The sequence below is a fragment of the Eubalaena glacialis genome, chromosome 2 (assembly GCF_028564815.1).
Source record: "Eubalaena glacialis isolate mEubGla1 chromosome 2, mEubGla1.1.hap2.+ XY, whole genome shotgun sequence".
NCBI lineage: Eukaryota > Metazoa > Chordata > Mammalia > Artiodactyla > Balaenidae > Eubalaena > Eubalaena glacialis.
In genome coordinates, this window is record NC_083717.1 from 153,632,787 (window position 1) to 153,657,646 (window position 24,860).

The 24,860-nt window shown below is 41.2% G+C and overlaps 1 protein-coding gene across 3 annotated transcripts in view; it reads left to right on the top strand.

Annotated features, from left to right (window-relative positions):
- The window catches only part of DAAM1 (dishevelled associated activator of morphogenesis 1), a 180,656-nt gene that overhangs the window by 66,103 nt on the left and 89,693 nt on the right, over positions 1–24,860 (top strand). For all 3 annotated transcript variants that reach the window (XM_061182617.1, XM_061182618.1, XM_061182619.1), the window contains one exon: positions 15,156–15,245. In XM_061182617.1, coding sequence (XP_061038600.1) covers positions 15,156–15,245 — 90 coding nt within the window. The remainder of the gene's footprint in view (positions 1–15,155; positions 15,246–24,860) is intronic.

Here is a 24,860-nt window from a genome sequence, read left to right on the forward strand (position 1 = left end):
CTGCTTTATAACAAAGTGAATCAGTTATACATATACATATGTTCCCATATCTCTTCCCTCTTGCATCTCCCTCCCTCCCACCCTCCCTATCCCACCCCTCTAGGTGGTCATAAAGCACCGAGCTGATCTCCCTGTGCTATGCGGTTGCTTCCCACTAGCTATCTATTTTACATTTGGTAGTGTATATATGTCCATGCCACTCTCTCACCCTGTCACATCTTACCCTCCCCCTCCCCATATCCTCAAGTCCATTCTCTAGTAGGTCTGTGTCTTTATTCCCGTCTTGCCACTAGGTTCTTCATGACCTTTATTTTCCCTTAGATTCCATATATATGTGTTAGCATATGGTATTTGTTTTTCTCTTTCTGACTTACTTCACTCTGTATGACAGACTCTAACTCCATCCACCTCACTACAAATACCTCCATTTCATTTCTTTTTATGGCTGAGTAATATTCCATTGTATATATGTGCCACATCTTCTTTATCCATTCATCCGATGATGGACACTTAGGTTGCTTCCATGTCCTGGCTATTGTAAATAGAGCTGCAATGAACATTTTGGTACATGACTCTTTTTGAATTATGGTTTTCTCAGGGTATATGCCCAGTAGTGGGATTGCTGGGTCATATGGTAGTTCTATTTTTAGTTTTTTAAGGAACCTCCATACTGTTCTCCATAGTGGCTGTATCAATTTACATTCCCACCAACAGTGCAAGAGGGTTCCCTTTTCTCCACACCCTCTCCAGCATTTGTTTCTAGATTTTTTGATGATGGCCATTCTGACCAGTGTGAGATGATATCTCATTGTAGTTTTGATTTGCATTTCTCTAATGATTAATGATGTTCAGCATTCTTTCATGTGTCTGTTGGCAATCTGTATATCTTCTTTGGAGAAATGTCTATTTAGGTCTTCTGCCCATTTTTGGATTGGGTTGTTTGTTTTTTTGTTATTGAGCTGCGTGAGCTGCTTGTAAATCTTGGAGATTAATCCTTTGTCAGTTGCTTCATTTGCAAATATTTTCTCCCATTCTGAGGGTTGTCTTTTGGTCTTGTTTATGGTTTCCTTTGCTGTGCAAAAGCTTTTAAGTTTCATTAGGTCCCATTTGTTTTTTTGTGTTTTTATTTCCATTTCTCTAGGAGCTGGGTCAAAAAGGATCTTGCTGTGGTTTATGTCATAGAGTGTTCTGCCTATGTTTTCCTCTAAGAGTTTGATAGTGTCTGGCCTTACACTTAGGTCTTTAATCCATTTTGAGTTTATTTTTGTGTATGGTGTCAGGGAGTGTTCTAATTTCATACTTTTACATGTATCTGTCCAATTTTCCCAGCACCACTTATTGAAGAGGCTGTCTTTTCTCCACTGTATATGCTTGCCTCCTTTATCAAAGATAAGGTGACCATATGTGCGTGGGTTTATCTCTGGGCTTTCTCTCCTGTTCCATTGATCTATATTTCTGTTTTTGTGCCAGTACCAAACTGTCTTGATTACTGTAGCTTTGTAATATAGTCTGAAGTCAGGGAGCCTGATTCCTCCAGCTCCATTTTTCGTTCTCAAGATTGCTTTGGCTATTCGGGGTCTTTTGTGTTTCCATACAAATTGTGAACTTTTTTGTTCTAGTTCTGTGAAAAATGCCAGTGGTAGTTTGATAGGGATTGCATTGAATCTGTAGATTGCTTTGGGTAGTAGAGTCATTTTCACAATGTTGATTCTTCCAATCCAAGAACATGGTATATCTCTCCATCTATTTGTATCATCTTTAATTTCTTTCATCAGTGTCTTATAATTTTCTGCATACAGGTCTTTTGTCTCCTTAGGTAGGTTTATTCCTAGATATTTTATTCTTTTTGTTGCAATGGTAAACGGGAGTGTTTTCTTAATTTCACTTTCAGATTTTTCGTCATTAGTGTATAGAAATGCAAGAGATTTCTGTGCATTAATTTTGTATCCTGCTACTTTACCAAATTCATTGATTAGCTCTAGTAGTTTTCTGGTAGCATCTTTAGGATTCTCTATGTATAGTATCATGTCATCTGCAAACAGTGACAGCTTTACTTCTTCTTTTCCGATTTGGATTCCTTTTATTTCTTTTTCGTCTCTGATTGCTGTGGCTAACACTTCCAAAACTATGTTGAATAATAGTGGTGAGAGTGGGCAACCTTGTCTTGTTCCTGATCTTAGTGGAAATGGTTTCAGTTTTTCACCATTGAGGACGATGTTGGCTGTGGGTTTGTCATATATGGCCTTTATTATGTTGAGGAAAGTTCCCTCTGTGCCTACTTTCTGCAGGGCTTTTATCGTAAATGGGTGTTGAATTTTGTCGAAAGCTTTCTCTGCATCTATTGAGATGATCATATGTTTCCTTTCTAATATAGTACATCACTGTGAATTTATAGCTAGTTGGGAATAATAGGCAGTATGGACCCAAGTTTTCCTAAGCCTGAAATGTTACCAATTCCATTTACACTGTTTCCTGATTAATCTGCCTTCTTTCAAATTCACTGTTTAGTCTACCATTTATTTGGCCAGTGGGTCTAATGTTCTGGGATAATTTGTTATACAGTGCTGTGCCTTCCAGGAAACATAAAATATTTTAAAGAAACTTATTGAGAAATTTATTAATGATCACCTTTTATGCAATTGAGGACTGTCAACAAAAGTTAACGTCTCAATGGGGAAGATAGTGATGGTGGATAATGAGAAGATTTGTATGTTCATAAATATAATAACTTAGTATGGGTCAGTTTTATCGTTTTTAAGTCCTGAGGACACTCTCAACATTAGTAACCAGCATAGACTTTGAGAAATGAAGAAAGTAGGAATGAGAGGATTTAGTTGATGTATCAGAGTTAGATGAATTCACAGTCAAGGTAAGCTGTGCCAGATGAATTCCCTTGGGAACGTACATCAGCAATCTCTTCATTTTTCATTATGTTCTGAAGTCACTTTGGTATGAAAGGAGCTACAGGAATCAAAGTTAGTCTTATGATTTACCAGTGTACAGATTTTGTTCTTTTACTAGCCATGTGAACTGGTACCCATCTTCTCAGACTATCAACATAATTTCTTTTATTACTAGGGCTATTTTAAGCCCTCTTTAATAATAAAATTCTTCCATTATCACCAGAATTGATGAAAAGTTTCAACACTTTTTATCCGTTTATTTTTAAAACTTGCCTTTTATGCGAAGACCATGACTAAGAATAGAAAGTTTCTTGCAGGAGCTATTCAGTTCCTTGTCTCCAAGAAAGATGAAAAAATTGGGTAGCAGGAACATTTGATATTAACCTGATGGAAGAACCAAAAAACTGCTTGTAAGAAGTCATAGTTTTAATCTGTTGTTCTTAATTGGAGTGTAAAGGATTGCTTGGTAATTAAGCAGAGGAAATCAGACTATATAAAGACTTCAAAGATATATCTAGAATAGTCTCAAAGTGTTCAGTTGTCTGGAAGCCAAAAATCGTAGTCTAATGAAGGAATTGATATCAAAATTGTTCAATTTCCATGAGGTTAATTTTGTTTTTCCAATTGACAAACCTATAAAAGTCAAAAGAGAAAATCCTGTTTAAAGCACATGGTTAGTTGACAGAGAAGAAAAAAAATATTGAGTAGATATTCCCTTGACACTGTGGCATTTTTGGATAAATCAACTTGATGGGTTCATAGAAAAATGTTTGGAACAGCATGAAAACATGTAGTACATCACAAAGGGAAGTGGGAGTGTAGATATGGGCTTAAATGTGTTCAGTGCTAAAATTCCTATGGGGTAGATGTGAACTACTGCCAATATACAGTCAATTTAAAGGTGACCCAAAAACAATCCTAAACCCAGAACTTTATAAACAAATTATTTAGACCCTGAGAACACCTGATGATTTGTGATACAGGGGATGTGGATATAGGTGGTTTTGCTTGCTTTTCTCTATTGTACTTTTGAACAGAACTTTGTAATACATCCAGGAATCAAGTAGGTTTGGCAGTAGATCTTCATTCCCATGGACAGTATACACTTCTTTGTACTGGTTGAGGTCCTGTCTGCTTAGAGACAGTAAGATGGTCAAGATGGTTTTCAAAGTTTTCTTCATACCTTCTGATTCACAAAAACAAATCCAGGAAAGCTTAAGATAAAACCACAAAACCATTTTCTCCTTCTAGTCCTAAATTTATATCTTATCTCATCAAGACCATTCCAAATGTCCTTTTCTCCATTTACATTTTTTACTTCATGTTAGATAGTTTGTTATCAGTCTATTTATTTCTCGGTGCTTCTTAATTTAGATTAGGGACTGAAATGGGGGTGGGGACGCAGGGAGAGATGGAGGAAAGAAACATGAAACCTTTATTTGTTTAATACAAATACTGCAAAACCATCTCTGAACTGATAACGTTATTGAGAAAATGGTTATGAGTCCCCTTGGCCTTGATGATTTTCATTATTAGGAGTCCTAAAGAGACGCTGAGTGGTATGTATCTACTTAGCTTTTGGCTACAACTTAAAATCTGATTGTTTAACTTAATCCTCAGGCTACCATGTGCGAATTACACAAAGTCAGCAAACTGCACTACTTGCCAACTCTTTACGTGTCCCCATACAAACCAATATAGGTTTTAAAGACTGGGAGGATAATTTGATCTCCATGAGTAGTGTGGTTTAGGTAAGCTTTCAAGTGTAATTTTGAAAATGTGTTTCAGTAATGGCTAGTTTGTACAAATAACTGCACTTGAGAATATCTATTGATGCACTGGGAATCATTTAAACACCATTTGCTCTCACAAAACATATGTCACATGGCCTGCGGGAGGTGAATGCCCAATACATGGATCGTGTATTTCAGTTCTAAACTGTCCTCAACTCTTTTTTTATCCGCTGTGATTGGAATCCCCTATCCTCCACCTTCAATTCCCAGAATTCCTCTGGAATTTCAAACTGTTTCTTGATTCGTGTTGTAGGAGCTCAGTACCAGCTACATCTTTTAGTTATGATTTTCTGGCTCATGGATGAAGGAAAAATATATATATATATGTAATATATATAATATATAATATATATTTTTAAAAACCAGATTCCTAAAAAAGTTGGAATTTTCCCCCTCTTGTCCAATTTTAAATGAATCTACTGGAAACATCCTACAGCTGCTAGATGTTTATTTCATTACACAATATAATATGTAAGAACTAAACTAAACCAAATGACTGGAAGCTCACTTAGAATATATGCATGGGTTGTTTTCAGGAAAGATGGGTATTTCTTGGATGTAGAAGAAAAAGCAAGTCCTTTGCCATCTTTTAAACAATTGGTTTGAGTTTATTCACATATGGACACTCATTATGTTAAATCCACTGTGAACATGTATCTTTGCGTTCAGAGAGCAGAATGGTACAGGCGTCCTATCTGGCTTTTTCACTCTCAGGATCCCCGGAGCGGTATCTGGCCCAGAATCAATGCTCAGTAAATGCCTGTGGCCTGGATGAGTAACTTACTACTGAAGGATTACACATGAGATGCTCAGGACGTATTTGAGTGAATGTATGCATGTGTGTGTGTGTGCAGGAATTAATGACGGCTGAATCATCCAGCAGTTGGGTTCCTATTTTGAATTATTCTTGAAGTAGTCGTGATAGATTTGGGCTGATTCCTGCACTCCTCCTGCATCCCTACCCACCCATTGTCATTCTGTTTACTCATCTTCTTCATTTGGTTGTCAGTTACTGTGTGAGCACCAGAGTGGTTGGCATGAAGGATAGCAGATTAAAAGGCTAAGGGTGATAATGTCTAAGAAATATTTTCTGTCCTTAACAGTCTCTCTACCCTGTATTACATGGTAAAGTAAATAAATAGCTGCAGTGTGGGAAGAGACTCATTGTGCTAGATTATCTTTTGACCCAATTAAAGCTTAAAAGTGTCAGCTGAGCTGCCCAACAAGTCTCTGGAGGACATGCTGAGCTGGTGGGGAGGGGTCTGGGTGGTAGCAGTGCTGGTGTCACTGAGGGAGGGGGACGTGTATGGAACTTGGCTTCACAGTTGCCCACAGGGCCTTAGGGTGCCTCTCTCATCTGTCACTCTGTAAGCTGATTCTGTGTCTCAGGAGACAAAGTCCCTCCATTCACTTAGGAAAACACTGCTTAGAAATTCTCTCAATTAAGCCTTGTCAGCAGAAGTTGTATTAGATTATAAATATAAAAATTGGAAATTTGGGTGGCTGGATGGGTATTGGGAGATGATTTTAACATATGTTTAGAACAGTTATTTATTTTAGATTACTGGAAAACTGCTGGTGATGCAGACTAATTAAAAGTTAGGGTTTCCCTGGTGGTGCAGTGGTTGAGAGTCCGCCTGCCAATGCAGGGGACACGGGTTCGAGCCCTGGTCTGGGAAGATCCCACATGCCGCGGAGCAACTGGGCCCGTGAGCCACAACTACTGAGCCTGTGCGTCTGGAGCCTGTGCTCCGCAACAAGAGAGGCCGCGATAGTGAGAGGCCCGCGCACCGTGATGAAGAGTGGCCCCCGCTCGCCGCAACTAGAGAAAGCCCTCGCACAGAAACGAAGACCCAACACAGCCAAAAATAAAATTAAATAAATTTAAAAAAAAAAGTTAAAGTTACTCTAATGAGTTTCTAGTTGAAATAACACAAGGAAGCCAAACAAGAAGCCTACAGGTTTAGCAGCAGACTTTGTCTAGCAAACTGGATAATTTGCATTGCCTACTATTAAAAGTAGGAAAATAAATAGTATAAAACAATTAACCATGGGTAGTGAGGTACTAAAAATTATTCTATTAGTCACCCTTTGCTTGTGGGATTTCTCACTTCTTTTTTTTATATATTGAATGAAAACACGTCTGTCAGACACAGAGAACATTGCTGTGTAGGTGGTGGTGAGTCACATTGTGGTATTTTGTGTAATGACTAAGAACGTTGGCAGAAATCGTACAAGCTGAAAACCTTCAAGGTTTGTTCTCTGTGTGTACACATCCCTTTTGGGACTTAACACTCTCCGTTGTTTTCCATTTATGTCTTTCCTGACTGGTTAGGAACAGGTAATAATTCACTGAATGCACCTCTATTTAAACAAACAAAAGTCGTATCTAACTTTCAGGTTTCCAAACCACCTCTATGAAAATAAAATACTGTTCTCAGGGTCATCGTGGTTAAATTTTAAGAGCTGTGATGGCAATTCATGACTCCTTGATGCGATGGTCGTTTGCTGTGGTAAGGCTGGATGTTCATAAATTTAATGATTTATTACAGCTGAATAGTACATTTTCTCCACCCGTTTATAAAAGTGTAATTTTTTTGTTGCCACAGTGTCACCCTTCAGCCCTCCACTGCTTTGTCTGGCCTTTTCCCCGTGATGTGGTACTTATCACCATGTCTTGTGACTTCAGGCCTGTTCACTTGTCCCTCTGAGAGGGTTTGACTTATATCTGGTGGTGTTGAGTTGTGGGATGGGAGGCGAGGGTGGACGAGGGAGAGGGCTAAATCCAGGGAAGGTACTGCTGATGTTGGGTGTATGTGAGGTGAACCAGTGCTGCTTGCTGGGCATGTGGGAAACCTTTGGTGGGTGGGGTTAGGATGGGTGACTTGGACCCGTTTGCTGTGGGTAAATACCTGGTGTATTTAATTTGAAGGAGAAAAGTTAGCCTTGTGTGAATAATAAAATGTTGAAAATTCTGTGAGCTCTATACAGTGAGTCAGATGGACGATTACCTTGTCAGGGACTGTTTGAAAACCAAAACCAAAACCAAACAAACAAAGCCAAAACAAAAAACCCAAACAACCCAAAACAGAAACACATACAAAACAATGGGTTGATTGGCAGGGTGACCCCAAGGACCTGTCTTAGCTTCTCCCTCTCCTCATTTTTTTTAATCTCCATTTCTCCCAGCGTTCATCATATGTCTTCCTACTTCTGTGTGAATATAGAGTTAGCTTAACTCATTAGAAATAGAAATCCTGAATTCCTTTATTAGAGATTTCTCTTGTTAGCTGGAAACTCACTTCTTGTTGGCTCACTGAAATCTATTGACTTGGTAGATTTTCAAAGAATAAATGCTTTAAATATTGGACTGAAAGTGTTATAAATAATCCCATATTTCAGTTTAGCTCACATCTCTGACAAGAGCTTTTCAACTCATTCAAGACCCTTACTGTATATTATCTTAAAATTCCTTCCCTTGCTTTATTTAGCAAATCAATCCATTTCCTTAGATTGGTACTGTGCCAATTGTTTTCTGATTTAAATAGATTTCTCTATAGAGCTGCCTGCTTACTCTAGAGTGTAGGACTGGTGGGGTTTCTTTGTACAGAATCTTTTAGAAATGGGGCTTGATAATATGCTTTGTTAGGGATGAAACCTAGAACTTTAGTTCCTGCAGCTGGGCTTCCTTCAGAGTTCTTTTCTTCTTAATAAAAAAATGTCTAATTATTACCTTTTCTCCAAGATATTATAACTATATGAAATAAATATTTTACAAAGTTATGAAAAACATAATTGATATCTTCCCCAAGAAGAAAAGCCTTTAGGGTTTTGTTCGTTGCTTTCAGTTTTTAAGAAACTTGACCTTTCCGTGGAGAGGAGTGATGCTTGGTGCAGATGTTTCTTTTTTTTCATTTGCTAAATCATTTTCCTTTAACTTTTAAAACTTTGTCCAAGAAAGAATAATATGAAAAAAAAAAATTCTTTGCCCGATGAAAGGAGCTAGGCCATCCCAGTCTGAGGTATAGTAGCAGGAACTAAATTTATTCTCTTCATCTTTGCATTAATTGCCAATCCCCAAAACAATATCTGACATAGCTGGATTGCAAAAAGGAAAAAAAAAAAAGTAAGGTGAGAGGTAAAAAGTAAAAGTAAGGTGATCTAGAAGCAACCGGGATTGAGGTTGGGCTAACTACATTTGTTTGTTAATCTTAGTGAAAAACTTGGCTATTAACCCGCAGAGGAGCCAATACTCTTCTCTAGTCCACCACTCAGGAAAAACAAAAAACACTGAAAATGTTCTTCAGGACTTCAATCATTAATATTAACCTATCACCTAATTTAATGTTAAGGGACATTGGGCGAAACATTGCCTATCTCTTGGCCTAAATGGAATGCATACTAATAGAATCTATGTAATTTCCAAGGAAAGGACAGGAATATTTCATGGAAGTGATCATGGTTTCAAACAAAAATTGTATCTGAAGTTGTCACATTTCCCAGATTGAACTACTTACACTAAAGAGCTCTGCTTTTTCCCTTTCCCTCCTCTTCATACATTTGTTTTCAATCAGTTTCTCTTCTAAAGCAATTCCTCGGTTTATCTAATGTTCAACCAGAATTTTCTTTCCTTACTGTGTACACAAGGCTCTATTTTCTCTACTCTGAATTCTTTGTTTTCCTGGGGCTCCAACAACCAGGCTTGATTTTTTTTTTTAGAACTTTATTGAGATATAATTTACAAGCCATAGAATGGACCCATTGTAAGTGTACGGTTCAGTGCATTTTTATAAATTTATACAGTTTTGCAACCATCACCACAATCCAGTTCTAGAACAATTCCATCACCTCATCTCCTCTTGTGTCCATTTGCAGTCTGTCTCTGCTCCTGCCTGTAGCCCCAAGCAACCACTGATCTGCTTTCTGCCTCTACAGATTGACTTTTTTTTCTCAAAAAATTCATGTAAAGAGATACTATCTGAGGTACAGTGATCCTGATTGTTTTGTTTTCCATGATTGCCTCTTTCAGTATTTGAATTAATTATCAAAATGAAAAATTCTCTTGTAATATTACATTGAAGTAATTTCATAGCTTTGAAGAAACTAATGTGAGATGATTTCAAATTAGTTTGTACTCTGTTATTTTTCCTCCTTGCATTAATTGTGCTTTTATTCCCCAACTTGCCCAGCAATGTATCTAAATGAGTGCAAGTAGCTGGAAAAGAAAGAAGGCAAAAGCAATCCATCCATTTTGTAACCAGAGAATGACCCCAAGAGTGGTGTCTGTGAGATGGGGTGTAGCTTCAAACACAGAAGGTAAAACTAAAGCTAGCAGCTTCCATAAGAAACCATAGAATATTTTTTTTGATCTGTAACTTGCAAAGATTTCTTGCAGAAGACAAAAAGCACTAACTCTAAAAGAAATAATATTAATAAGTTATATTTCATAAAAAAACACAGTGATCAAAATAGACTGTTAACAAAATGAAAAGACACAGGTGAGGCAAAATACTCTCAGTACATACCTCTGACAAAGGACATGTTTTGCAACAATAAGACCGACAACTCAGAAATGGGCAAAAGATTTGAGTAGATACCTCATAAAAGAATACGTATGAATGGCATGTGAACTTGTGAAAAGGTATATTCAACAGCAGTTGTCATCAGGAAAATGCAAATTAAAACTGCATTGAGATACCACTTCACATAAACTAGGATGGCTAAAATTTAAAAGATGCAGCACCAAATGTTTGTGCGAATGTGGAGTAACTGGAACTGCCATATATTGCTGGTGGGAGAGTACAATGGTACAACCAGTTTCTGACGCATAAAGTGCAAAAACCACTTCAGTGTATACCTTTGCCAGACTTGAAAATTGTATACTTAAGAGTGTACATTTACTGTATGTACATCTTACTGCAAAAAAGAGAAAAGAATGGGTTTTAATCATCGGAACTCATTGATCTTCACTATGTCCCACAATAATCCCCTCTCCCTCCGTCCCAGCTGCCCCAGCTTCCCTCACCTTACTTTTTTTTTTTGCAATCCAGCTATGTCAGATATTGTTTTGGGGACTGGCAATTAATGCAAAAATGAACAGAACAAATTTCATTCCTGCCCCCTGGGGATGAGTCTAGAAAGGGAGTCATACATGCTGATAACATAACTGCAGCAATGTGATAAATGCCATAAGGTTAGGAGAGCAGAGAGGGGCTGCCCACCCCAGGAAAGTCAGGGTAGGCTGCCTGGAGGGAATAGCAGATCCCTTGAAAAAGCTTAGATAAACAGATTGATTCTTAGACATGGTGGGAAGGGCTCTCTGGGAAAAGGGAACAGCATGTGCAAAAGATTCACAAATGGGCAACTTGTGATCCCACGTGCTGAAAGGTGGCTGCTGGTGGTGGAGGAGGGGAGGGGAGGGGAGGGGAGGGGGAGGAGGAGGAGGAGGTGGCAGCCGGGGCAGCAAGGTGGGGCAAGTCAACAAAGGCCATACCATGAAGGGCCCTACCTACCAGCTAAGGAATTTGGACTTTATCCTAAGAAGAGGAGCTGTTGAAGCCTTCTGTCATCTTGTCTTCCTAACTAGAATCTGAATTCCATGAGATCCAGGTCTGTTATTCATCTTTGCATCCTTTGCAATGTCTGGCCATGGTCCTGGAATGGGTAGGACATCGAGTAGGTGTTGATTGATCTCTAAGGCTGTGTGATAGTCTCTTAGAATCTTGCATGCTTGTTTCAGCCATATTATTAAAACGGAATGAGTCAGAGCAGAGATACTTTTGGAATGGAGGGATGGGGGTCTCATTACACTCTGGGCATTGTGCCTAGGCACTCCCAATTATTATTTAATCTGTGTCACTCTCCTTGCTCAGATCTACCTTGACCTCTGATTGCTCTCAAGATAAAGACCAAAGCTCACAGTGGCCTGCAAGGCTGCTGTTCACTCACTGTCTGCAGTGCTTTTTACCTGTTTAATTCCTATTCATTTCTCAGATCTCCCTTCAGTTCACTCACAGCCTTCACTGCCCCACCTCTCCCCGCAGTAAGTTCTCACAGCTCAGCTCCGTGTGGTCGTCCCTCGGACTGTGGGATTATTTGATTTCCCTTCTGCCGCCTCGAGCACATGAGCTCTGTGATACCTTTCTACCCCCTGCATCTACAATGCCTAACATTTAGTAGACACTCAAAAAATGTTTTGGTTGCATGAATTTCGTTGCTTGAGAGAAGGCTATCAGATATATATTATTCTCATTTTTGAGATGAAGAAATTGAAGTTCAGAGGTTAAGTCACTTGTTGAAGGTTACATAATCCATAAGAGCCAGACCTGGAACTCAGGGATGTCTGACAACAAAATCCTCCTCTTCGTGCAAACAGACAGTCAGCAGGCCCAGCAGGCCATGAGTGCAGCTCACGGATGCATTTTCCTATTAGCATCAGTGTCATGGTTCTACCCACCTGTTGAATGATCAATAGAATAATAGGCTAGTGGTTAAGAACATGGCTCTGGACCCAGACAGTCTAGCCTCAAGTTCCTCCTCCACCATTTACTAGCTTTGTTACCTTGAGCAGGCTATTTAATCTCTCTCATTCAGCTTCCTGGAAAGTGGGGTAATATTACCCACTTTATAGGATTATTGTGAGGATAAACTAGATTAATCCATATAAAATGCTACTATTAAGCACACAGAAAGTGCTCAATAATTGTTAGCTATTACTATTATCACTACCCATGTATTCCTTCCCATTTTCTTACTGTAATCCCAAATTATATCCAGAGGACCTACAGCAGTTTTTAATTTTTTTATTTTATGGACATTCTCTCCTTGCATGGAACCATCTGCCCTTAAGTCCTAGTTCAACTGTGTCCTCTCAATTCAAACTTGGTCATTTCTGTGTCTCAGCAGAAGCAGAAGGTTTCTAACAGCAAAATATGGTAATATTAATCCTCTTTGCTGGGAATTTCTAGGTTTTTAGGATTTACACATTTCTTCACACCTCTGTTCAGTTAGGAAAAACACAGTGCTGAAGTGTAGTAAAGGATGTAGTATTAATAGCACTGTTCTCTCTCACAAATCACAATCCTTTGCCCCAGATTAAGCACCATATCATCAAGCTCTTTGAATAACTGACCTGACCCCCACCCCCAGAAAACCCTAATTGTTGGGAAGTGATTTATGTCACCATTTTCCCCCCATTCATTAATACGTGAGAGCAGGTGTAACTTACAGGAAATTAAAAAAGGAAGAAAGGAAGAAAAATAATTACTTCACATATATAACGGTTGCACGCCAAAATTTTAACATTTTTAACATGTTCCCTTATAATGCAATTTTCTGTAAATATTTTTCATTCCTTCCCTGGTTTTCTATTGTTGAAATTCTTAACTAATTTCTTGTGGTTAGGGTGTAATAGTGTGTGGGTGTGTGTTTTAGTGACTTAACTGTTTACCTTGCTCTTAAAAGAAAATAGCCCCTGATTTGTATTGAAATGATGAGAGAACTAACTGCAGTACGGTTGCCCCTGCCTGTGCCAGGCATTACTACCTGCTGAGTAGGTAGTAATTTGATGTTGCAAATCTTCACCCGGCCCTGCCAGAGAAATGACACGCCCATCCTGGAGGTGAGGCAGCAGAGGCTTAAAGAGATGAAGAATTTCCCCTGGCAGCCAGCATGTGTCAGACCTTGCGTGGCTAGGCCCTGGAGGTGCAGGTGTTAACAGGATAGGGCATAAGGGGATAACCAGAAGCAAGCCTGGTAAATTAAGTTGGGGTTGTAAATAGAAGACCTCAAAAGACAGGCTGAGGGATGTATAATTAATTTTGCAGGCAGTGTGGAACTAATGACATTTTGCGCTTCCTCCCACCTGCTCAGTCCTCAGCGCTGGGCGATCAGTGATGTAAGGAGCCTTTTAGGTGATTCTGTTGCTCACTCAAGTCTGAGAACCGCTGCTGTAATGTATCTGTGGCCATGCTGTAGGAAGGATGGGAAGGGCAAGGAGGAACAGTGGGAAGGCTGGTGCCAGAGCCAAAGGAGAGGTGATTAGGGCATAAGTTTGGATAGTTTCATTGGAAACAAAACAAAGGGAAAATTGTGAGATTTTTCAAGGAAGAAATGATAGGACTTGATGACCCAGCGAAGGTAGGAGTATAAGATGGGAGGCCGTTGTTCACGAGTGGCAGAGCTGCAGATACACCCCAAAGGCATTATACGCCTCAGAGAGTTGAACCTTATTATTGTGCCTTAATTTATAGCAATTTAAAATATGTCTCACACCCATCAATCTGCTGCCCTTAACTAGATTTAACTTTCCCTATAGGGATAAAAATGTACCAGACGCTCAGTACCAATAATAATGTTGACCATGGATTGAGTTATCAAATGCCAAGAACTATTCTCTATGCACTTTATAGTGATTATCCCATTGTTGTTCATTAGTTATGGATGCTCATAAATTGCTTTCTGTTAGTGTCCAATCTAAGCTGCACACCACTATAATATTAATGTTCCAGACACTGATCTGAGAGGCTGAGTCTGGGCTCTGGAGTCAGATGGCTCCAGGCCGAAACCCCAGCCCCATCATTTACCAGGTGTGTGGTCTTTGAGGAGGTTACTTACCCAACCTTCTGCCAGAATTTCCCCCAGCTGTATTACAACAGGTATTATTATTACAACGAGGATGTAATCATGAGTGGAACTCTTAGGGCTGTTGTGAGAGCTAAATGAGAAAATGCCTGCACAAGGCTTGACACTTAAAGTACTTAATAAATATTGATGATGCTTTTGGTGATGCTTATGGGGATGCAGATGTCACTCCCTTGCTCAGAACCTTCAGTGGCTCTTCTTGGTCAGGAAAATAAGCTCCTTAATCTGTCATTTAAGATTTTCCACAAACAAGTCACTCCTTACCTCTCAAACCTTTCATCTGATGATTCTTTGCATAAACCCAGTGCTTCAGCTAAGCTGGTCAGTGTCCCCCGCAAACACTCCAATCCATTACCATATCCCAGCCTTTGGTTCTGTTCCTCCACCCCTCTCATCATGTCCCTCAGGGCCCATCCCGCTAGTCAGTGTTTGTGGAGCCATCCTTACCAAACCCTCCTCTGCAATATGATTAAATCCTTCGAAGCTCTGGAGCTTTAAAGGCCTTTAATGCTCGATGGACCCTCTGCAGCGGTACAAGGTGGCCCAGAACAGTTCTGCCCGTGTTCAGCCCCCTTTCCCCACCCTTCGGTAAATGTAGGGCTGTGCCTGTCCCTCTTACTGTGCTTGGTGCCTAGCCCCAGGCCAAGGACCTGCTTTCTTAGTACTGGTAACATACACCTATACTTAGCTTCTTGGTTTTTCCCAAGTTCATTTAAATATGTGTTGGTGTTGTTTTCTCACCCTGATTATGCTGATAACTTCCCTTATAGGAATAACATTTAATCTGTGAAATAATTATTATTATTTTTCTTCTCAGGATGAACTTGACCTCACAGACAAACACAGGGAAGCCATGTTTGCACTTCCAGCAGAGAAAAAATGGCAAATATACTGTAGCAAGAAAAAGGTAAGCTATTCATTATGATTATGGTTAACTGCAAAATGATCATTTTGGATGCCCTTTGCTCTCCCATTTCACCACCAGAATTCAGGCAGCTCTTTATAAGGTAAAAACCAGATTGAATGTGTCCTGTTGTGGCCTCGGTGCTACATGCAGTAAAGGGCCAGCTCCTTGGATGTTGTTTTTATCAACACTTCATTGCACCCCGCACCTCACACCATTATTCATAACGCTGTGTAAATGAGACCCAAAATAACATCAGCTTACAGAAGATTGAAGTGTTTGTCCCTTGTCCTTTACATGAAAGTTTGTGTGTAGGTAGGTGAGAACTAACACTGTGGTTTCACAATTGTAGTCTTTACAGCCCTCTGTGACTCCCTTCTAACAACTTTCCATTTCGCCATCTCTAAGGTGTGGCCCGTCCTCGTGCTGTGGGGTTGCTCTCCAGCCATTTCACATTCCAGACTAGGGGTGGAGGAAAGGGGGAGGCACAGGCTCCCCACGCCCCCGCTCTTAGGGCCACATCCGGGAGTTACAGACCTGCATTCCCCTCACATCGCACTGTTAGCTACATGGCCACACTCCCCTGCCAGGAATGCAGTCTTATTCTGGGCAGTCATCCACACATAAAAGCTGGGGGTTCTAGTACCTTTGGAGGAGGAGAGAAAGGGTATCGGGGGCAGCAAAAACACCTAACTATTCCCTAGCCTAGCACTAGGCATCACCCTGTGGACTGTATCTCCTTCAGTAAAGCTCACTCTGCCATCTTTTAAACCCCGGTGGCAAATTCTTAGACTGTTCTCTCACCCAATTTTGGAACCAGTTCTGTTCATGGCCACCTTTTGCCACTTTTCCTTCTGTTCTAGGAGAGACTTAAATCAAGCCGGGGAAGTGGGAAGGGCAGGGCTAGCACCTAAGAAAAATGTTACCTCTCCAACAGGAGTGGGCACTCAATTACTAACCTCTGGAAGCAGGGAAACAGGAACAAAATATAACAATCCAGTGTCTTGTCAAGACACGGTGTCAGCCAGGGAAACCTTTTCTTAGGGGACTAGGATGCATTTGGGGACCTCCATTTACCCCCATGGCTGCCCCCCACCCTTTGCCGCCTTGTGTAATTGGCATGCCCGCCGCCCGGGAGCATTTCTCCAGCAGTGAGCCTGCATGTGCCCCTTTCCCGCCAGGCTTTATAACCTTTGTAACGCCAGCATCTGATACTTGGAAGCAAAGGTAGGAAGAATGAACCACTGAGTTGTCTTGAGTGTTATACTTAACTCTCAAACAATCTAAAGCACATTTAATTTTCCACCTGAGCCATTGTAATTGATAAAACCATGTGTGGGGTTTGGTTCCGGGGGCCTTTGCTGAGATGTGTCCAGCTGTAGCCTTTCAAGATGATTTCTGAGCCACTATCAGATCAGATCAAGTTGGAGCATTAAGGGTTCCTAACCCCGTGGTAACCAGTAAGAAGTGTTTGTGAATGAGTATATCCTCTTCTCCTCTTTCTCTCTGTGCACATCTTACCACCTAGAAAACCTCTCTTCTGTGGAACTGATGGTCAGTGGCTCAGGAAACAGATTTTAAAATGAAAGAATGTTAAAGTGAAAATAAAAATGTGTCATGTCTTGTTCTGAAAGTGATGGTAGTGTATGGTCTTGAAAACAAGAGAACTTCTCCTGCAGCTGTCTTCAAGACCTGGCCCCTAGAACTGAGAAAGAAAAGTCCTTAAGTGCCTGAGTACACACAGGACATTGTCTATTTTGGCTCATCCGAGCGCAGATTTTTTTCTCAAAATTAGGAAACAACATGAAGCAGAGATTGAGAATATGCACTAGAGGAAAGGAAAGGGCAGGAAAATGGGAGCAGCTTACCGAAGGGAAAGTTTTCTTCTTTCCCAGATTTTATTACACCCTTGACGGCAATTGAAAGTTAATCATGGAAACTACTGCCCCTTAGATTAGAAAAGGCAAACCCTGGAGGATAGTAATGACCTCGGGCTCACAGCTGCTGCTTATTTTTCAATTTCCAGGCCTATCAAATCCCCTTGCAAACCTTGTCTCCTGTGTGCGTGGCAGGTTGGCTTTTTGTAGGAGGATGGATATGGTTGTGGCCACTGGCCTCAAAATCCCATTTCCTGACAGATGGGCTCTTCCTGCGAGTACCTGGCCGGATTGCACAGATCTTTGGAAATGCAGTTCTCCTGCTAGCTTCATTCCAGCAGCTTGGATTTCTTTTATGACTTAGCAATGGTGTGGCTGAGTGGGAAAGCCATCTTAACTCTTTGGGGAATCCCATGGGTTTATAGATCTGCCTCACATTAAAATGGCTTGACTAAGGATTTTCTTGATTAGAGCTTCTCAGACTGTTAAAACTATGCTGTGCCTTTGGTCTGAAACTGACCTTTTGGGGCCCTGTAATAAATCGGGAAATAGCACAATGAATAAGAGAACAGAAAACCCTAAGCACGAAAAGGGCACGATGTTTGCGTTTCTTCTGAGAAGGTGATCTCCTTCGGGACAGGTTGCCCATTCTCCGAAGGAAACCCATGGTGACCGTCCTTAACACCGAGAACAGATTGTTTTCCTTGGACCATCTCTTGAGTAACCTTTTCAAATCAGACATGTCACCAGCAAGCCTGACCACATCTATTTCTCAGGCCGAGGGAAAGCTACACCCCTATGGCTCCTTCAGACTTTCCATCTTTCAAGATTAGAACCCAGGGCATCGTAGATGTTCTCACACATAGTGAAGCCATAGAGTAAGGGCCCACGAACGCCAACAGAAACAGAGTTGGTGAAAAGCAGGCTTTCTGTGTAAAAGTGCACAGCAGTTGTGGAGACAAATGGGACTGGGAACTGAAGATGGGGCCAGGCCTTCCTTGGCCAAGTGGCTCTTTTCCATCCAATAGAGACTTGAGTCCCAGCAGTGGCTATCTGCTTATCAAGCTCTGTGTTCATTTCTCAAACGGCTCTATCTGAGTCCTCTGGTTGAAAACCCATTTCCAGAGCCAAAATGAAAACTGCAAAAGTATTTCTGGGGCTAAAAGAATTGGAAAGAAATTAATTGGAATTTTGCCTAATTGAGTAATCCGGGGGAGAGCAGGAGATGGATGTCGCAGCCTTGAAAGTCCAAACAAATCTGTAAAAATGACTGAGCTGGTTGGTCAGCCGTGGTTCGTCCTATGCAGCCATCCGCTGTCAGTTTTTTCAACTTTTACGAAAGGTCCAAAAAAAGGTTCTGTTGGTGGGGCTGGGGGTATTTTCAAATAGGAAATGTTTGTGGTTCTTATCTTTAAAGGTAATTCCCTTTTTAGTTCCAATCACAACATGCTCTTTTGTTTAAGTGAGGTTTTTCCCAGTCTTCAGCCAGAAACTGCATCTGTTAACAATCTTTTGGATTTTAAACTGAAGCCTTTTAAACAATGAACCATCTGACCACGAAAGGCATCTGGCCATGCTGTATTTGCTTATTGTTAACATGATTTTTAAACCCTGGGAAAAGTAAGGAGTAGGTCTTCAGAGAGGAGAAACTAAGATAGCATACGAGCTATATTATAGCAACAGCAATCTTATCAGCACAGGCAGAAAGCTTCTTTAATCACACTTCACAGGAGCAGTTGCAATAGTTGTGTCACTTAACCAGTCCTTGTAAGTGTCCAGAAAATACTTGTTCCCCCTCCATGAGCTTCAGAGTTCACAAAGTCAGTGAATGGGGTTAGAGGCTGTTAGCTGTAGTAACATCAGATATTTGAGGCAAAGATCAGAATTTGATGACTGCACCTAATTTTTCCTCCTTCCATTTCTGATCCCTATGCCAAGGCTTAAGTAAATGGCTCTAGATTCTCCATATTACATTTCTGTATCTTTTATATATATATATATATATATATATATATATATTTATTTATTTATTTATTTATTTATTTGGTTGCATCAGGTCTAGTTGTGGCTCGCAGGCTCCTTAGTTGTGGCAGGCGGGCTCCTTAGTTGTGGCCTGTGAACTCTTAGTTGCGGCATACATGTGGGATCTAGTTCCCAGACCAGCGGTCGAACCCAGGCCCCCTGCATTGGGAGCACGGAGTCTTAACCACTGTACCACCAGGGAAGTGCCCATTTCTGTATCTTTTGAGGTCTACTTTGGAGAAGGTGAGTTTTTACTCTGCTGCTGAGTTTGACTCTAGTTTAATTAAATCACTCTAGAATCTTGTCTAACCTGGCTGCAGTTGAGCCGTTAAGCTTTGTGGGAAGTGCTGATCTGGTGATAGGCATGTTCTGAAGACATCTAGGAAAAGTGACTGAAAATTCTCCTGATACCTTTCATTCACTCCCTTTATTTGCTTCACATATCCTAATTGGATCACCTCCCCACTCCTCTCCACAAGAAGGAATTCTCCTTCACCACAAACACAAAAAGATGTATGGTGAATGGTCATCAGGATCTTTTAGATCCTGGAGAGTCGAGGCCCTCCTGTGTTTGGAGCGTGGGGAGGAAGTGGTTTGATCAAAACAGGGATCTAAAGGAACATATGCTAAAGTAGTGGAATTAGAGACAAAAGGAACCATTGGTCTTCTACACGACTGTCAAACAAACCATCTGAACAACAAGGATGTGGGATGTTGATACATTAATCCTCTGGTTGTTCAGAGTCTCCTAATGGGAAGGGAAGAGGGAAGAGAAGTTAGGTCTCCTCTTCCTTCGTTACTGTAGTTGTTTGAATATGCAGTAGAGTGAGCGTTAGGTTTTCAGGTGCCCACTTTGCTAGATGTTGAGATTTGGGAGAGGGAGCCAGTAAAAGGGAGAAAACTAGATATCCGTAACTATATTTCTAGACTTCTTTAGAAGTACCTGGTTTGGTCTCCTGTCATTGAGTTTTCACCCTGATAATGGATTCCAGTTGGCCTTTGTGCTCCTAAGTGCTAAGGGGTTACAGAATGTGGCAGACGTAAAAAAGATTAGAAATGAGATCGGGCTGTCTTTCCCCTTCTACTTCTCTGAAGAACAGATGAGGGAAGCACAGCTGGAGGATAATGGGTATCTCCAGGCTCTGAAACTCGCTGCCTTGTCTGCATGTTCCCTGGCTGTGAGAGATGAGGATGTGTGTTTAATCCCAGATTGAAGCAGTAAAAAAACAACAAGCTTTACGGATCTGGTGCTTCAGTCAATGAAGCAATGCGGTTGGTAAAGGACTAGTTGGTGTGTGATTCACCCTGACGTGTACTGAGTGCCTTCTCTGGGGCAGACTATTGGCTAGATTCTGAGGATGATTAAACAAGTAAGTCAGATTTCCTGGAGTGGATGGTCCAGGTAGAGGAAGCAGATAAAATCAAATAACTGACAAGTCTTTCCATGAGCTCCCTTACTAGGGTAAGCAGACAGGCTCTGGGGCACAGAGGAAGGAGCCTCCAAGGTTTGGGGTGTGTGTGTGTGTTTGAGACAGCAGTTCGTTCCTTCACCGCTTTGACCCCTCCCCGGTTATGCCAGCGAGGGACCTGTTGTTGTCGTCATGCTTTCATCCCATCATCTAGAAATGGGCTCCTTTTCCAGCAGCTGAGCTATGTTCACATGTGCTGTACACTTTCCCTCTTGATTTGTACTTTGTTCTTTTTCCTTTTTGCCAGTGCTTAAAAGGTCAAGTTTAGACTGTTGGGTAATCTGATCTTTACTAAACACAATTTTTCGGGCTTGTTAGGAAATCTATAGAGAGGCTTAAACTTTTGAAACATGAAGACACTGAGGGGAAGACTGAAATAACTGAGGTTTGTTCAGCCCAGAGAAGAGAAGTCAGGTGAAAACACCAACTCAGTCTGTTCACTGGGTGTGCATACCCCAGTGAAACTGTGGTATCTGTCAAAATATTGCCAATTCCAGTGGTAAAGAGCAGCTGCCTCAAGCCCTCCCAATAAAAACTGCCCTGACAATCTGACCTTTCCCCCAAGGGCCCACCAGTCTTCCTTCATGATACAGGGACTCAAGGGTTAACTCCTGGCACGATAAGCAGGGGACGCCAGAACCCTGTTCCCATATTGCATCATTAGTTCTGATTCATTGATGCCCGTGTTACACTGTTGATAAATATTTTGAACATTGGCCTAAGTATGAGATGCTGATGGACCTAAAGATGGTGGCCAAAACCATTTGATAATACGTACCCAGAGCCTGAAACATGCGTCTTCCAGGAGTCGATCCCATGGAAATGATAAAAGATGCAGGCAAAGAACTATGTGTGAGGTGTTCTTTGCAATGTTGTCTCTGAAAGCCAGTGACGGTAAACAATTTAAAGGGGGATGGTTGTATTATCGTACACAACCATAACAGTATCTTGCTCCCACTGAAAAGTCATGCTTTCAAAGAAATTTTGATGACATGGGAAACTGCTCAGCATGTAATGATAAGGTTTAGAAAAAGATATAAAACTGTATAATCAGTACGATCAAGAGTTTGCAAAGAATAGATATAGAAGTAGGCAGACAGAAACCATTGTTTGGTGGGACTGTAGGTGGTTTATGTTTTTTTCTTTATACAAATATTTCCCAAATTTTCCACAGTGCATTGTTCTCCATCCTACCTTGGGATAAGGTTGTTTTGTTTTTTTCTGATTATAAAAATAAAACTGCTCTTTTAAAAAAAATGTGTAGAGTATATTTTATATCTGTCAGTTTCAGTCAGAAAAGCAGGACTACTGGGGGAAACACACACACAAAGCAAAGAGATTAACCCTTATATAATCATGCAAGCTAGCTAAGCACTCCCCCTAAAGCTGTCTTTGCTTCATGTCCCTGGAGTAGGCAGTTGGGAAGGAGGGTGGATGTAAAGTGGGGATGGAGCAAGGACAGGCTGGAGCCCACAGGGACAGACGGAAGCCTGTGGTAGTTCTCACTGCCTGACCCTGGAGTGGGTGTCCTGCAGAAGCCTGAACCATTAGACATGGAGCTCAATACACACACACACACACACACACACACACACCCCTGGCCCAGGAGAAGCTGGAGGAGGATCCAGGGGAAGGTGGAGCGGTTGCAAACCTGCCTGCTGTTCCACACCAGTGAGGTGAGCCAGCAGATAAAGAACAATGCCTCTGGACTACAAAATGGCTGCTGCTTCATTGCCACCCTCTGCCTCTCCCTTGAGTGTCTCTTGTGGCTCACCCTACGCAGAAAGATACAAGAAAGGATGTAGGCAAGTCGGTTCAGCCTAGCCAACTTGAACATTACAAAGCCACCACATATTGCTCTTTGAAATTAGGAGGAAAAATAAATATTATTTAAAATGCAACCAGTGTTTGTGCTGTAGAGACAACCCTAGCATTTTTTGTTTTTTCTTTAGCTCAAGGGCCCTTTACTTTCTCTATTTACTCTTCCCTGGGAGGATTAAAACAAAGGTGAATCTGTAAACCACCCAGAGTTTTTCAATACCGTTGATCTCTTTAGGCAGTAACTGTGAAAACTTGGTGATTCTTGGACCTGATGAGATGGCCTCAGCTTTCTGCCCAGAAATCCACTAAAGGCATGTTTCTCATGGCCCTTTCCCTGCTAAGTAGCATAATCTCATAGCCAGTGACCCATTTTCTGTCTTTATTTTCTTTTTGTTACAAAAGCCAGTACTATCAAAATGAGCACCAGATTTTAGAATTGGAGTACAAAATTCGAGGATTCTCTGCCTCTGGCAGCCCTTAAACCAAAGTTGTACCCCAATAAAGGGCAGTTGGGAGCTTCCCTGGTGGCGCAGTGGTTAAGAATCTGCCTGCCAATGCAGGGGTCACGGGTTCGAGCCCTGGTCCGGGAAGACCCCACATGCCGCAGAGCAACTAAGCCCGTGAGCCACAACTACTGAGCCTGCGCTCTAGAGCCCGTGCTCCACAACAAGAGAAGCCACTGCAATAAGAAGCCCACACACTGCAATGAAGAGTAGCCCCTGCTCGCCACAACTAGAGAAAGCCCGCACACAGCAATGAAGAGCCAATGCAGCCAAAGATAAATAAGTAAAATAAATTTATTTTTTTAAAAAAAGGGGGCAGTTGGTTCATGAATATTTATTTGCCTCCTCTTCCTATAATCCCTTTGTTTAATAATACCAGTTTGGGGGCATTTTTTCCTCCCAGTGTTACCAATTCTAGCATTCCAGCTGTGCCTACTGCCACCCCTGCCATGGAGTGTCCAGGTGGTCCTGAACTCACAGTTTGTGTTTTCATTAATGTTGACTCAGCTTCATTAATGAAGAAGCAGTGAACAAACTTGCCCATAGAATGAACCAAAACATATCTACCTTTCTTCTTTGGTGCTTGGTGAAGTGAGCGGACATCTTCTGGATTCTTCTGTTGGGGTGTTATACTCCGGTTCTGTAGAGTTCTCTGTTTTTCAGGCTTGAGATACTGCCAGTGAGAGAACCTCCCCTTGGGGTGGATTGTCTCCAAATGTCTTTCCATTAATGGATCTGCCTGCAGGTTTCCTAAATTATGTTTGTCCCTCACAGTTGTTCTAAACTGTAGCATAATGTGTCTGACACTATTTTTTCTAAGATAAATAGAAGCCAAGTAATAGCTATGAGAAAGACTTTGCATAGTCAAAGGCCATCCAAAGGGTAAGCTGAGAAGGCAGGATACCCCATTGATTCGCTAGCTGTGTGACCTGGGACGTATTTCTTAACCCCTCTCATTTCTCTCTTCTCGTCTGTACAATGAGGTCAGTTTCGTAAGCTTGTTGTGAAAACTGAGAAAATATGATTTCGAAGTTGTCAGAGAACTTGGGACATGTCAGTGTTAGCTGTGATCACTGGCAATGTCAGTGATGGTGACAATAATTGAAACAGTGGTATGGACTGAGTTTCTGCTTGTTCACATTCATGCTAGCCTGGGATTCAGCTCCATATTGGTAAATAATGATACCTGGTTTTCTCAGAATGGTAGTGAGGATTTCAAAAGCACCTCTCCCTTAGTTGTTCACAGGACATTTCAGAGGTGGAAATAGTAAGATGGGAGGATACATTGTGTAAAATAAGGGAAGAAACCAAGAAAGTCTTTATTGTGAGCATCAGAAATTGGTAAAAAGGGGCCCCATTTAATTCAACAGTTCTAGGGCAATGGTAGTCAATGGGCAGTCCCTTAACTTCTGGGTAGAGCTCTGAATCTGATTTCAGGAGCACCCTTAATTTACATCTTGGAGGCCAAGAGGAAGTCAGACTCCAGTCCCCTTCTTTCTTCCTTTCACCCACGTGCCACCGTAGCACTCAGTCCCTGCTTCCCAAGGCAGCCCGTGGAGATGCTCACTTCATTGGGTTTGCAAACAACACTAAAATTCCTTCTTTGTGGCCTAGGAAAGGTAAGTGGTTGATAAATATCTTCAGTTTTCAAAATAAGACAATTAAAGAATATTTTTAGATGAAAACATTGCAACTGCTATTTTTGCAGTGGGGGAAAGTCCCTTTGTAGGACACAACACCAAGAGGTTCCACTAAACAAGTCAATTTTCACAAATGAGTAACTTACTAGGTCAAAATGAACCGGGTTTACAGGTTCTCTTCTCAGCAACAAAACTTGTTCAAAGTTGCAGCATTGTAATCCAATAGTGCATTCTAGCTGTATGATTTCTGAAATTAAGCCAAAAAACCAAAATGTCAGTGTTGAGG